General features: G+C 36.3%; 1 protein-coding gene across 1 annotated transcript; it reads left to right on the forward strand.

Annotated features, from left to right (window-relative positions):
* The first annotated feature begins 2,580 nt into the window (after positions 1 to 2,580).
* On the forward strand, positions 2,581 to 4,053 carry LOC132552500 (sex peptide receptor-related protein 2-like). Its single transcript, XM_060216678.1, has one exon. The coding sequence runs from the start codon at positions 2,581 to 2,583 to the stop codon at positions 4,051 to 4,053; it is 1,473 nt and encodes a 490-aa protein (XP_060072661.1).
* The last annotated feature ends 12,984 nt before the right edge of the window (positions 4,054 to 17,037 follow it).

The following is a 17,037-nucleotide window of genomic DNA, read 5'->3' on the forward strand; positions in this document are numbered from 1 at the left end:
CAGGACTTGCAAGTGTTTCTGGAAGATCGTTGACAATGGTGGCATACTGGGATGAAAGGTTACCACACAAGGTACCCTCCCAGGTTTTGGTCACACTTGGTATTCAAGTGTACTAGCCCTATCTAGTTCTTTAACGCTGTCGATTTCGCAGTCGATCAGACCTGCCTTATACCTCCTGTTGAGTAGATGGGACTTCAGTTCTAAGCAACGCCGTCTAAAGACGTCGTTGTCAGAAACAATATGTCTGATTCTCAACGCTTGTGATACGAGGTGGGTGACAACTAGATGGGCGAAGGTATTGGTGAGTGTTAGTGGGTTAACTGTATATATCCGTGCTTACTTCTCCGTTGGCGAGTGTTGAACAAGTGTCCAAGAAAGTTTTTTTTTCCCGCCAGAGATGTCAGCAGTAAACTTAATGGTCATGTGGAATTCGTTGGTAAAACAAATGAATTTCTCAAGATATTCTCAAGCGGATGTCCTCTTCATCGCAATGTCATCAGTGAATCTAAACCAGCTGAGCGGATTCAAAGGGGCTGCTGCAAGTAGCCTAGACTCAAGGTGGCCCATAGATATATTTACATATAAAAGTGCCATCTTGGTGCCCATGACAGTACCACTGATAATGCTCTCCATCGAATGTAATTATCCGTTTGAACTAAATACTGTAAATCACTTAAATTTCGCAAATATTTTATTTCGTGGGCTAACCTCTTCAAACATATTCACGAATACATGATTTCGCTAATGTTAATCTAGAAATGGCTTTCAATTTGCAAATGACGAACTGTTAGAGACATGGACTCGGGTATCGGTTACTGAGTCAAAATGGATGCCGTCCTGAGTTATTTTCGTTCAAATAGTTGTGAGGGATTTGAATTAGCAATGGGTTCTTTTCGAGTATTAACTCAAATATAAATCCCACGCGAAATTAAGTGATGTACAGTACAATATTGGAGACGAGGGTACACATGTTTATTTCATGATATTCCAATAGGCTTATAACATTACAGTGAACGATAATTATGAAGAGGCAGAGACACTTTTTTGTCTTGTGTACGGTTCTTACTGCTTTCAGAGCATTGTTCTTCCTCGCCAGGTCTTGTTTTAGTGTTTTTTCTTACATCATCGATGAAATACACACAGTTGACAAGTCCCGAAAAAGATACTTTTTTGGGAGATTGTTGAGAATATAATAACGAACACGTCCGCATATTATTGCTATTAAAAAAAAATGTCGGTAGGGTGACAAAGTTTCTCAAACCAACAAAGGTCCGATTCTCTCTCTGTTATAGATTTTGTCCAAAATCACCTCTGTTACGCACCAATTATTTCGGGAAGGTCCTCGACTTCATGGGTTTGGACGAAACTTTGGTGTGAAAGGGTCGCCATTTATGGTAAACCACACAGGGTGGTTACTGTTAAGGCAGCGGAACAACTACCATGGTCGGGGATACAGGTTTGATAGATGTCAGATTGTTTCACACCAAATCGGACGATGGTCGATTGTTCAATCGCTCGATCTATCGTGGTCTTTTCTTTAGCATGGAACGGAAATCGCCAATGCTAAGAGTATGATGACTATGTGAGACATTACCTCACTGTTCGTGAGTGTTTGGGATTGGTGCGACATTTCCATTGTTGAGAACTGCCATTTGATGATGATGGTGACTGACGAATGTGACACTGACCTGTAAAGTATGATGTTCGTGAAAATAGGAAAGAAACATAACTGCCAGTACTCATCTGAGGTCAGAGAGATGAAGCTAAAGAGTTGTGGCCATCTGGCGGTCGATCATGCAGTATGTTCTCTCCTGAAACCCGTTGTGAAGGAGAACATCAAATGTTGCTGTTCCAGCAACCGGAAACATGACGTTAGGGTTGCCGTCTTCCGGGATGGTCTTTGAGCGTTGCGCACGGTGTAAGATATCGCATCTCATTAGGGAAGATGAGCCCTTATGGGCCTTTTGGGAAAAGATTTGTTTGTCGGTAGACGACATGCTGGTGAAAATGTTTCCATGTACTATTGATGACCGGTCAGACGGGAACGTGAAAGCATGTGCACGAAATGTTGGTGAAAGTTTGAACTTTGCTATTAAAATGTGGTCTCCGCCCTTTTGGTTGTCTTGGGGTTAGCTTGGGGTCGAGGATTGAGACGCGTTTACTGAAATGACCTGCTCTTTGAAAATAAATCTATTTTGCCATGTTACAACCGGGAAACGTGTTGTGAATGTAGATGAAGAGCTGGCAGTCCTTAGATAAGCTCATGTCAACTCGTCCAAAAGGTGGTGTTAGACTATTCGTTTGCTATAGTGTAATCGTACATTACGTCATAGCACACCATTGCTGAATATCAAACTTTGTCCATTTCTGTGAATAGATTCTAACAGAGGAATTACATAACTATCGCTATGTAAATACCCGGTTGGTCCATTTCTATACTATATTGCTTCTAAAAAAAGGAAATAGTTAACTATGTTTTGTAAAGTTCATTTTTCTGTATGTATTTTTTTTTTGACAATAAATATCCATATTTACATCTTTTCAGGAGTTAAAATACCACTCGGATTACTCCAGCTAACGATGAGGAATTGTTTCCCGCCCAACGTCAGCATGAAGTTTGGTATGGAGAGCAGCGCCACCTCCCGGCACGCCAGTCACAGAGTTAAACTTGAGGGAATGGACATGGAATTCTTTATTGTTAACTTTGAAGAGACTTTCCGTTATCACTTTGAGATCTACATCTACGGCTACGCCTGGCCTTTCTTAACTCTCATCGTTGTAGTACTGAACAGTATCATTCTTTATATACTCGCCAAGAAACGAATGATGACCAGAAATGTAACACATCTTGTAATCGGGACCATCTGTCTCTTTGATATGCTGACCATAGTTATCCCGGGATGTGCATATGTGTATGTGTTTGATTTCCTGGGAATAAGGACATATTTACCATACGATCTATGTAGCACGTGGTACTTACTAACAAGCATAGTTCCCACTGTTTGTCACAGCACCGTCAACTTGTTGACCGTCCTATTAGCCTTCCAGCGTTGCCTCAGCGTCACGTATCCGTTGCAGGTTTCCCGTTGGTTTACCGCACAGAGAACAGTCACTGCAATGTTAACTTGTTTCGTAATCAGCATCGTACCAGAAATAGTGGACATATTCAGGTTTGGGCATCACAGAGTAGATATATACTTGGAAGGTAATGCAACTTTTTCTGCGTGCTCCATGGAGCCGGTGACTGATGACGTCACGATGATCTACATTCCACACGTCATTGTGTCATTGTTGTTGTTCAAGGTCATTCCATGTATACTACTAATTGTTTTCGGTATCATAATGATCAGGCAGGTACGAAGGGCGGCTAGGATGAGATGCTACCTACTGCACGTTATTCGGAATGACGACCATGTCAAACACGCACGCGCGCACGAGCATCACAGAGAAGTCAAACTGACGATCATGATTAGCTGGGTGATAGGGGTCTTTCTTGTGTTTGAAGTGCCAGCAGCTATCTTGGTGGCACTGTCTGTAATATCACTAGTATTTCATGTCGACATCATCTGTCGTGATGACCTTGAAACGACATTGTCTCTCATGTACATCATCGTCATTGCGACTTTCGTCTCAAACTTCGTTATTTATTACGTCTGTTGTTACGAGTTCAGAGCTTACTTCAAACACATGATGACCCATGCTAGGAAATCAACAGCGAAAGAGGCAGTACATTCTAAAATATCTAATACAAAAATTACATTCGTGTCACAGATCTCAGAACAGGAATTGTCGTCAACCACCGGAGGTCAAGGTCACGGACCGGATACTGGAAATAGGTTGCAGACACCGAATTCTGAAATGATATTACAAACTTGTGGGCACAAATACGATTCTTTAAATCACATAACACATAACACAAAGTCACATCATATCTGTACCTCGTGTGATGGGTTAAAAAACAGTGACAGGAATATTACCAATGGGAATATGAAAAATAACCGACAGCAAACCTGTACTGGTGGTTCATTACAGCAGATGTCATCCTATCTGTAGGGTACCAAATAAAAAACACTTTAATTTCGACCCATGGTTATTCGAAGTGCTCACAAAACAGTGAATATTTTGCTGTTAGGAGCACACGTCATATCTGGACACGATAATCTACAACAAGGATGTGCTACTTCATACTTCATATTACAATTATCCAAATTATATAGGTGCATATTTGTTAACAATGCAAATACAGCTTAAATCACAAAATCTATTTATTTTTGTAGAGTTACTAGTGAATACACGTGCAACCAGCGTAAACCGGTAAACCATTTTGTGAATACATCAACTTACGAGAAAAGGAGAACCTGAAAGATTTCAATTGTGATGTTAAACGATAAGAAAAGAAAAGCATGTTTAATTTGATTAATAAATGAGTATTTACATCAATGATATTAATTATGATTAAGCAACATTTCATCTAGTAATAGACGTCATAATGAGATTAGGGAACAAATTTCTGTCAGAAAAGAGAAAATCATGCTTTCCATACATCTAAGTGCTAGATGGTATGGTTGAAGTAATATAGCTCCCGAAGAATCTGTATTAGGGTATAGCCAAAGGAAAATTTTGATACATTTCTTGCCTCTTTTCCCATCTGAGTACCACTATAACGAAGTATATAACTGTAGGAAGACAGATGCTGTATACGGTAGTCTTCTCTGCACTAGTTAAATAGAATATCTCAAACAAACAGATATATATTTGCTGTACTGGTGTGCCACTGTATTAGCAGCCGGAGTTTAATGTAAATAAAACATCCTAAATGTCACAATCCATGTCAAAACCTCGCTTTGCCAGTTAGTAATGGCTATTAAATTGGTTAGGGACAGAAGATACGTCACAGACTCAGTAGCATGCTTCTCAGTTATTAAACGGTACTGACATAAATGTACAAGAATTTTAAAAAGTGAAAGTTAATACAAACTAACATTCTCCCCATCAGGCATCCAGAAAGAAAACAATAGTGCCTGGAATCTGCATAATATACATTACATATATTGTACATCCAAACAGGTGGACCTAGGGGTGACGTTGAACATGCGTTATTTTTTTAAACCTTCCTTTTGCAGCGTGCGATAAATAAACTGAAAAATAAAAGAACCAATTTGAATCATAAATGTTGAAAATCAGCAAGAGGTCAAAGGGGCCTGCATCGCTGACCTGCTAATTCAGCTATTCGGCCATTTGAAAAAGAAATTCAAGTATGACAAGGGTCCCGCCCTTGTGGTCAAACAGAGGTCAGATTCACTATCCATAACAAGATTTTAAAGAAACCGATATATTTGTTCTGTTGGACTCCGCCACTCTGGCCCCAGGAGGCCAAGACCCACCATTTAAACAAAACTGATTTTTCTTCACCCACGCATGCTACAGACCAAATTTGGACAATATCCTGCCATTCCTAAAGAACAAAATATATTTTAAAGAAATTGATTGATTGTGATGGTTATGCCAGGTCAAAGGCACATATAGGTTGCCAGACATTTCGGTGTCCATATTTGCACATTAGAACGTCTTGTAAGACATCTAAGGGAAACTGTGCAGGTTGCTGACAGACCCAGGTCTGGGCGTCTGCATGTAACGTCACAACATCAGGACGGGTTTATTCATGTCATGCATTTGTCCAATTTGCACCTTACTGCCACTGAGTCTGCCTTTCCTACCATAGGTATTCATAACTGTCCTAAATATACAAAAACTTTAAGGAAACGATTGTTTACTGATGAGTCCCAGTTCACCATGTTTTGAGCAGACGTTCGTCATGTATACCAACGTCGTTGAGAACGTTTTGCCTACGGCTGCACAGAAGAGACAGATGGGTTTGGGGTAGATCGACTATGGTGTGGGGAGGAATCTTACATGGAGTTAAATCACCACTTGTGATGGTAGCGGCTAATTTAACTGCCGCTAGGTATAGAGATGAGATCCTTCGACCTCATAGTGTCTCATTATTGCAGCAAAATAACCTCACATGCAAGCAGGATAATATTCGGTCCCATGTAGGATCTGTTACAACTTTCTCACTAACAACAATATCCACCCACTGAACTGGCAACCATACAGTCCCGACCTATCCCCTATCGACCACTTGTGGGACCATCTGGATAGACAGGTTCGATGACGCCAGCCTCCCCTTGTTACTCTGTTAAACTGCGTTTCTTTATCCTTTGAGTATATATATAGTATATATGACAGATGGATGACGGACGACAGATGATGGATGGCGGACACAGCAGTATCGATATAGCGTAATTGCCCCTTCAGGCCAGGTAAGCTAATCATTTGCTGTGTCTGGCCTATTGAGATGACAGCTAGAAAGTGACCATACAGAATGTGTACCTAAGGTACATACACGTGTTCCCGCACGCATGATGCGTGCAAACACGATTGTCATTGCAGTGTCATTAAAGACAAATAATTCCCGCTATAATGACGAAATGCAGGAATGCTTAATTTCTTCCACTCAATTTACTTATTTTTTCAAAAGTTACAAAAGAACGATCACTTTTGTGAGTGTTTTTATTTTGTAACGTTTGAAAAATAATTAACGTGGAATAAATATTATAAATAACAACTATGAGTTTGTATAACCTGTTTCTACCACAATGGAAAGGCTGTTCGGAGGATGAAATTTCTAAATGACATCAGTGGGTGGTAATGGTATGACCTGTATTGAAATACCACTAATTAATGTGCAAAACCAAAAGTTTCTGAAACACGTGGAAATGTTATAATTCATTACAAACCATAAAAAGCAATAAATGATTTTATCATCTTCAAAGCAATACATTGACAGAGATCCAAATAAGAATCAAAGTACAAATCACAAAAACAAGAGGCCCAGAGGGCCTGTATTGTTCATCTTATCTTTATGACCAACAGTGCTATATCTGTGCATATGTTCCAAAGTAGATGCTTAAAGCAATATGACAAATTACTCCATATGGGTTCTGTCCCTTAGTAGTCAGCCCCCTCTTTTGTGCAATGTTGAATTGAGACTTTCTTATGATGTTTCCAGTTAAATATAATTGATAGCTTTCTTTTAAATCAAGGAAAGAAAATGGTCCAACAATATACTCAGAAAAACTCTTAGTTATAACTGGATGGATGACCCAGGACAGCAGAAGCTTACCTGCCCTTTAGATCATTGTTTACAAACACAGATACAACATATTTGAGACTTGCACAAGTCAACAATATATAGCAACAATTAAATATAAAGACAGGAAAAATTAAGGTTCATGTAATTATAAACCATAATCCTAACTCAAAACCAATAATAAAAAGTTTCATGCATATCATTTGTGATGTCACCATGGTCAGTTAAGCCCCGGTTACTGGAGATATACTGATAACAGTTTACTGTAGGCCTATAAACACTGCATAGCAAATGAGATCAACTTAGAATTTCTTATTTGTTTGTGCAATAATTATGAAGAATCTTAAATCAAAATCAAGCTCTTGCAACTCTCTTTCTGATCATGTTTTCTGTATTTCAATGCTGTGAATAGAACACAAGTTATTGGCTAACATGAAGTTTTTCACATTACTTAGCTCAAGCCTCTCGGACCTCTAGGGGGCTTGGCCTAATCTATTTTTTGGAACAGTGTGACATCACTGTGAAAGGTCTTTATAATTCATTCCAAATTATGCCAAGAAAATTCTCAGCCAAATATATTCCTTTAATAAGTCATTGGAAGGTTCTACATATTTGTATATAAGCCTTTGTGAAACTTTTACTGACCAAATATGATAGCCTGGTCAATCAGAAGTTAATGATTTTACCAAATATAACCCCAGTGACCTTAAATATTTTTATGGGTCAAGCTTTTTTTTCACACACTATGTGGGCACCATAAAGGGAACCTTTTGACTAAATATTATGATTTTAGGCCTTTCCGTTAAGCAGAAGTTGTTCAAAGGTTTAATGCATTTGACCGTTGTGACCTTGAATATGGGTCAAGGTCATTTCTTTTCTCAAATATTATTGGGCATCATTGAGGACCTAATTTGGCATAATATCACTATCCTAGATATTTGGTTAGTCAGAAAAAGTTGTTTAAAGGTTTAAACACATTTGACAAATGTGACCTTGACTATTGGTCAAGATTATTTCTTTTTGCAAAATTTCTTGGACATCATAAAAGGAACATACTGGCCAAACATAATGATTCTAGGCTTTTCGATATTTCAGAAGAAATTGTTTAAACGTTTTAACACATTTGGCCCCTGTGACCTTGAAGATTGGTCAAGGTCATTTCTTTTAGCAAACTTGTAGGACACCATAAGAGGAACATAGTAGCCTAATATAATGATTCTAGGCCTTCTGGTATTTGGGGAGGAGTTGTTTGTCTTTTCTTTTCACAAACTTTGTTAAGCTTCATCAAAGGAACCTTCCAGCCAATTATAATGATTCTTCCAGTATTTTGGAAGAAGTTGTTTAAATGTTTTACCATATTTGACCTCTGTGACCTGGAATATGGGACAAGGTAATTTCTATTCGCAAACTTTGTTGGGCTTTATCAAAGGAACCTTCCAGCCAAATAAAATGATTCTAGGCCTTCCAGTATTTTGAAAGAAGTCATTTAAAGGTTTTAACACATTTGACCTCTATGACCTTGAATATGGGTCAAGGTCATTTCTTCTTGCAAACTTTGTTGGGCTTCATCAAAGAAATCTTTCAGCCAAATATGATAAATCTACGCCTTTCGGAATTTCAGAAGAATTTGTTCAAATGAAAATTTGGCGGACGCAGGACGGACGGACACTGCGCTATAACATAACCTCACTTGGCATGCTTCTTAACCAATCAGATGTATATATTGTAACATTTGCCCTTGTCACAAATATTTTTAAGGCCCCGTGATGGTCTGCGAAAGTACAAGAAAACAATTCATTACATTTACATTTATTGCTATAGTTTAGATTACAACGTGACAGGTGGTAAAATATTGTCACACCAACCAGACATCTTGGTTCTGTGACACCAACAAGTTACCATACAGGGGACTTGGTACGTACTTGGTATTTGGTAGCTACCAAAACCAGGTACCCCACCAGATGTGATTGGTGAACCTCTAGTCACCACTCCCTTATGTAAGGGTACCTGGTGGTGGCTACTTTGTTACTACCAAGTCACAGAATAATGAGGATCTGTACCAATAAACGTACCATGATTTGAGCTTGTGTCATAGCAAGATGTGCTTCTCTCCTCTCCTTCTTCAGCTCTCCAGAATGAGATACCAACGGTCAGTGTATACCCTCACTGGGGTTATAGGTCATGTGTGCCCATGCATGGCCTAAGACAGCCAGGTGTCCTACACCTGAGCACATAATCACAGGTAACCCCCAGTGCTATATACAGACAATAGGGTATATGTAATCAAACACATATATTATAAAAAATAATGTTATCACAATATTTACCTAACCATCAGCATGTTTACACAATGGTCCAATAGTGGAACAACACAATGCATTGTTATTAGAAAATATTCCAACTTAAATAAATTGACAGAGATTCATTTACACTAATTTTAAAAACTAAGTCTATCATCTTTCCTATAAAGCTACCTATATTCATATGGTGGTGTATGGTATGGAATTCAAGTCAAATAAATCTTTGATGAGGACGGAAGGGCTGACACTAAACTGCCCTTTATTATCCTGATATGGACGTTGTAAAAGAAAACACACCCATAATTAGTTTTAGATTTGTTTATTTCAATGATATGATGATGTAAGTTATGTACTACATGAAATACTGTGGAAGGCCCACATAGTTTTAACCACTTTGTGTCACATGGACACCTGAGTGGTTACTGCATGTTTAAAAATAATGATACAGGTATGCACTATTATCATATGTGATATATGATTATCTACAAACCCAAACAAGAGGATGTCGTTTCTTACAGGCTAGAAGTTCCATCCTCCTTCTACTTTCACTTTCAATATAATTATTTCAGGCAATATAACAATATGTTACCAGTCACACACAAACATACTCTACCAATATGTATATCAAGAGGCCCATAAGGTCTGTATCTTACCTGGTTTGCTTTGGGTAAAAAATGATTTTATCCAAACAGTAGGAAAAGGATTTATAGATTTACATCAGACCCACCATTTATACAGAAGCAAGTCCTCTTCACAAAGGATGCTTCTGGTCAAATCTGAACAAAATCCTGTCATTCCTACCGAAGGATTCCAAAGAAGTTGATTAATTTCCCCTATTAGACCTCATCCTTCATTCCCTGTGGAACTCATTCAAGATGCTTCAGACTGAAGATAGTAAAATAACATAAAACATAAAAAAAATAAAAATAAAAAAAATTAAAAAAATAACGTTATCCATTTAAATCCTGAGTTAGGCCTTGCCCCTCAGCCCTGGAGACACAGAATGACTGTTTATAATTGGTTCCCCCTCCCACAGGATGATTCAGTCATATCTGATCAAAATTTTGTCACAAAAAAAAAAGATTCTAAAAGCTATTTCCTCTATTTCCCCTATTGGGTCCCATCCCCTCTGCACAAAGCCCCCCCCCCACTCCCCCCTCCCCCCCACCCCCGTCCCTTATGATCAGATCCATTGTTTATACATACATATATTTTTTGAGATCCCTCCACCAAAGGAAGTTTCTGATAAAATTCAGACAAACTCCAGTCATTCCTACAGAAGAAGAATTCTAAAGAAATTCATACATTTACCTTATAAAGTCAGTTATCATGAAACAAAAAAATTATTTCCTATCCTGAAAGGATGTTTCTGACTAAATCTGGTCAAAATTCAGTGTTCAGGAAAGTTGAAAGACGAACTCAACACCATGGCATAATCTCACCAATCCTTCAGACAAGGTGAGCTAAGAACTATTACAACTACAAGTGTAGTTAAAAATGAGGCATGTGTTTTATATACACATGCTTTACATTAGCATATCTATATATGTATCAATCTTAGAGTATTTAGTAATTTAAAATCTTTTCTAAGGTAGGACTTTTTAATGAAGTACACATGTACCTCGATATCCTCAAATAGGCATACACTTTTATCGTTTTCACATTCATTTTTTCTCTCTACATCCATAAATCCAAAAAGAAAAAAAAACTCTTTCACAATATCAGTTTTAACATCAACTCTGAATACACTACAGACACAATATACCTGTAATCTCAAAATGACTTGCACATTAAAAAACATTTCTGTTTTTATCATCTCACATAAAGCGCTTCACTTAAAGCAATATAATCCTCTCACAAAATGATCCTGTCACATAAAACATTGGTGGTATACATGTAGCATTTAGCATCTGGAACAAATAAAAAAAAAAGAGAAAAGGGGAAAAAAATTAATCAAGGCATTTAGAACAATGATGAATTCTTACAAGGGAGACAACTATTACAATCTAGACATGGCAATGCAATTTTTACAGATTTTTTTATCATTTAAAAAAAACAACTCTATAGTACATTTCTAGCAAAATTAAATACCACTAACCACAAATACCACAAATTTTCTTTAGTCACTGTTCAAAATGACAGTCAACAAAATCACAACATTTGATTTTTATAGTAATCAGTGTGTAAAATGCAAACAGCATGTTGTCTTCAAAATCAAAAACATCTTCTTTAACTGAGACAATTTTCTGAAGTAAGGTATCAGTTTATTCTGATATTATTCTGAAGTTTGTCTTTAAGATGCTATTTAAGTTCTATGATTTTGAATATTAACAGATGTATGAGGTCAATCTCTACAAAACTATTCCATAATGTTGTAATACAAAGATAAATATCATATAAATTTGACCTTTCACCTTTCATCTTTCACCTTGACATTTTATAAATTAGAAGTCTAAAAACAATGATGTGCAACATTGACAGAGTAAATGACTAGACATATTGCCAGATAATAATTTGTAATATTAGATATAACATAAGGAAAATATATAAAACAAATAAATACAACAATAAATATAGATAGTGCTAGAATAATCAATAATATCTAATAATTCAACATATTAAGAATAAATAGAAAATACAAAGAGATTCTTATTATATTCTTTATCTGTGCAAGCATTTAATAAAAAACCTTCCTTCGTTCGGATTGATACTTTTCAATATTCAAATGTTTAGAGACAGACTATCCTGTGTATATGGTATTTAGATAGAGATTTTCATATTCTCAAATGTAAAGATAGAGATTTTTCTGTGTACAAGTGTCAGATAGAGATTTTCCTGTATACAAGTGTCTAGATAGAGATTTTCCTGTGTACAAGTGTTAGATAGAGATTTTCCTGTGTACAAGTGTTAGATAGAGATTTTCCTGTGTACAAGTGTCTAGATAGAGACTATCCTGTGTACAAGTGTCTAGATAGAGACTTTCCTGTGTACAAGTGTTAGATAGAGATTTTCCTGTATACAAGTGTTAAATAGAGAATTTCCTATGTACAAGTGTCTAGATAGAGATTTTCCTGTGTACAAGTGTCTAGATAGAGATTTTCCTATGTACAAGTGTTAGATAGAGATTTTCCTGTGTACAAGTGTTAGATAGAGATTTTCCTGTGTACAAGTGTTTAGATAGAGATTTTCCTGTGTTCAAGTGTCTAGATAGAGATTTTCCTGTGTACAAGTGTCTAGAAAGAGATTTTCCTGTGTACAAGTGTTAGATAGAGATTTTCCTGTGTACAAGTGTTAGATAGAGATTTTCCTGTGTACAAGTGTCTAGATAGAGATTTTCCTATGTACAAGTGTTAGATAGAGATTTTCCTGTGTACAAGTGTTTAGATAGAGATTTTCCTGTGTTCAAGTGTCTAGATAGAGATTTTCCTGTGTACAAGTGTCTAGAAAGAGATTTTCCTGTGTACAAGTGTTAGATAGAGATTTTCCTGTGTACAAGTGTTAGATAGAGATTTTCCTGTGTACAAGTGTCTAGATAGAGATTTTCCTATGTACAAGTGTTAGATAGAGATTTTCCTGTGTACAAGTGTCTAGATAGAGATTTTCCTATGAAAATATTATTAAACCAACTACAAGTGTTAACAAGTAGAAAATAGAGATTTTCCTGTGTACAAGTGTTTAGATAGAGATTTTCCTGTGTTCAAGTGTCTAGATAGAGATTTTCCTGTGTACAAGTGTCTAGAAAGAGATTTTCCTGTGTACAAGTGTTAGATAGAGATTTTCCTGTGTACAAGTGTTAGATAGAGATTTTCCTGTGTACAAGTGTCTAGATAGAGATTTTCCTGTGTACAAGTGTTAGATAGAGATTTTCCTGTGTACAAGTGTCTAGATAGAGATTTTCCTGTGTACAAGTGTTAGATTGAGATTTTTTCTGTGTACAAGTGTTTAGACTGTGACTTTTCTGTGTATAAGCATTACGTTGAGATAATGATTTTTGGAAGTTCAAGTGCTTAAAAAGAGTTTCTGATGAAGAGCACTATTACAAAATATTTACAGTAACCAATCATAAAACAATATTTAAATTTTGATTATAATATGTTTCAAATAACAATAATAACAATAACTAGAAAATATTATTAAACCAACTAAGACAACCTGCATCATCAATACTCGAGAATCAGGCCATGGATGGTACAATTTACTACAGACAACCTGCATCATCAACACTCGAGTCGGGCCATGGATGGTACAATTTACTACAGACAACCTGCATCATCAACACTCGAGTATCGGGCCATGGATGGTACAATTTACTACAGACAACCTGCATCATCAACACTCGAGTATTGGGTCATGGATGGTACAATTTACTACAGACAACCTGCATCATCAACACTCGAGTCGGGCCATGGATGGTACAATTTACTACAGACAACCTGCATCATCAACACTCGAGTATCGGGCCATGGATTACTCCAGTATCAGCCATGGGTCATGTACAATTTACTACAGTTTACCTGTATCATCAATAATTGAGTAACAGACATTGAGAACACTGCCACATTGGAACAGATAACCTGTAACTTTGGTACCAGGCCATGGATTGTATGTTTTACCACAAATAACCTGTAACATCAATTCTCGAGTATTGGTCAAGGATTGCACTATTTACCACAAATAACCTGTAACATCAATTCTCGAGTTTTGGTCATGGATTGTACAATGCTTACTCAAATTACATAGTCATAATACATCCCTACAAATATCACAAATGTTCACAAACACCAGATATTCTTCTGAACAAAATAAACTGAAAAGAAATTTTTGAAAATTTCAATACATACATCTTTGCTGAGTTGACTTAACCTTCAAATATAATTTCCTTAATAAAATCACTTCTTACTTTCCCTACAAACTTTCAGTGTCTTAATCAACTTGAATCTTCAGGCAAGTTATACAGGATAAAACAGTATTATCAATTTAAATCAAAATACATTAAAAATTAAAACAATGTGGTTTGACCTTTATGAGGTTCTAGAAGAGGTCCAATGGTCCAGTATTGGTCAGCTGTTATTCATTGGTGTTAATGGCGTAAAGATGAATTGATTGGAATATGAATCTTGTCTTATATTGTTTAATGTCAATATTTCAAATCATTTTATTCTAATGTCTTTTCAAATATAACTTGTCATGGTCATTCCTAAACTTGAAACTCTTAAATTTAGTTTGTCTCTGGTCAAACATTACGACTTTGAACTTCTTGGTAATTTCGTTAGAGGTTTAAACATCTGATTTCTTGGACAAGGTGAGCTTAATGGCAGTGACTAACAAAATACAAAAAGAGATCCCGCAGGGATCTTGGCATTCCCCATTAAATGATCTTTATTCGTTCTATGCAAGACTAACCCCTTCTCTAATTTTCATATCATTTTACTTTTAATAAAGATAACAAACTTAAGCTTTCAAAATCCATGATGGTCTCTCGGTTTGCGATTTTGATTTCTGGAGCAGACCTAAAATAAAATGGGCACAATTACAGGCAAGGGGAACCTTCACATCAAGTTTGAAAAACGTCTATCCAATTCTTCTAAAAGAAAGTGATAACCAACCTCAACTGTAAAAAATCCAAGATGGTGGACTGTTGGCATCTTATTCCACTGATCAGTCCTATAATTAAATAGGCACAACTAGGGACCATGGGGAACAAGTATATCAAAATGGAAATTTATACTAAGTAGCTATTACAAATGTACAGCTGTCTAATTCCAAGATGACCATATGTCAGTCAGTTTGTTTCACTGATCAGTCTCAAACTCTAGTGGGTACAACAAGTTACCATCACAAACATGCACATTACTATCAAGAGATGGAGATATTAACCTGTTTAACTCCAAGATGGCTGCCTTTTGACCATATTGTTTTCCTGATCAGACTCAATATCACATGGTCACAACTATAGGGACCACAGGGAACCTACAAATCAAGTTTGAGAAGTATCTTTCCATGACTTCTCAGGAAATTTGGAATTTCGACTGTCAAATTTCAAGATGGCCACTTGTGTGATCAGTCTCAAAATTGAATGGGCACAACTAGGGACCAATGGGAACCTACATGTATAGTTTGAGAAATATTCTTCCAGCACTTCTCAAGAAATAGCGATAACAAGAACTGGTTACAGACAGATAGACAATGGATGACAGATGTAGGATAATTTGAATAACCAACAATCATCAGATGGTGAGCTGAAAATAATGCCAGAAAATAAACTTGACAAATAATATCGCATATAAAACAATGTATTAAAATGTAAATTACAATAAATAGTATGTATATAAAAAAAACAAAATAAAGCTTAATATAAAAGTATGACTATGATATACAAAAATAACATCGATTAATTATCAACAATCAACCAATTAGGCTAACAAAATATCAACAACTACCAGTAGTTTCTTTGGAATTAAAGTTAAAAAAAAAAAAAAAAAAAAAAACACTTCTTGTAGAAACGTTTTTGTAACTTGTAGAAAAAGTATGATTTTGATTTAAATTGTAAAAAGACTAATTGTACATCTAGTCGTATGTAAACACATTGTATAATACTACATTGTATTACCTTCATGTGAATTCTCATACATTTAAATCAAAATAAAAAAAACCCACAAACTGAAAACCTACATTACATATAACACCATACAATTCTACATGTTAATTCTAAGCCATAAGCACTCTGACAACCAAAACAAACACAATGAAACTCTTTACACTCAGAAAACTTTTAAACACAAAGACAACTATAAACACCTGACCACCCTTAACATCCTAAGAAACCCTAAACATCCTAACAACCCTAAATGAAATAACCCCAAACATCCTAACAACCCCAAACATCCTTACAACCCTAAATGTAACAACCCCAAACATCCTAACAACCCTAAATGTAATAACGCTAGACATCCTAACAAACCAAAACATCCTAACAACTCCAAACATCCTTGCAACTCGAAATGTAATAACCCTAAACATCCTTGCAACCCTAAATGAAATAACCCTAAACATCCTAACAACTCCAAACATCCTTGCAACTCGAAATGTAATAACCCCAAACATCCTAACAACCCTAAATGTAATAACCCTAAACATCCTAACAACCCTAACTGTAATTACCCTAAAAATCCTTGAAACCCTAATGTAATAACCCTAAACTTCATAACCACCCTCAATGTATTAATCTTAAATATCCTAACAACTCCAAACATCCTTACACCCCGAAATGTAACAACCCCAAACATCCTAACAACCCCAAATGTAACAACCCAAAACATCCTAACAACCCTAAATGTAACAACCCCAAACATCCTTACAACCCTAACTGTAATAACCCCAAACATTCTAACAACCCTAAACATCCTTGCAACCCTAAATGAAATAACCCTAAACATCCTAACAACTCCAAACATCCTTGCAACCCTAAATGAAATAACCCTAAACATCCTTGAAACCCTAACTGTAATAACCCTTAAAATCCTTGAAACCCTAATGTAATAACTTTAAACATCCTTGAAACCCTAATGTAATAACCTTAAACAT

Source organism: Ylistrum balloti, unplaced genomic scaffold, assembly GCF_031769215.1.
Source record: "Ylistrum balloti isolate Yb309-2 unplaced genomic scaffold, AGI_CSIRO_Ybal_v1 Utg370252, whole genome shotgun sequence".
Taxonomy (NCBI): Eukaryota; Metazoa; Mollusca; class Bivalvia; order Pectinida; family Pectinidae; genus Ylistrum; species Ylistrum balloti.

Excerpts from the sequence above, each read along its gene's own strand:
- LOC132552500 (XM_060216678.1), top strand. The coding sequence starts at position 2,581 with ATGAGGAATTGTTTCCCGCCCAACGTCAGCATGAAGTTTGGTATGGAG.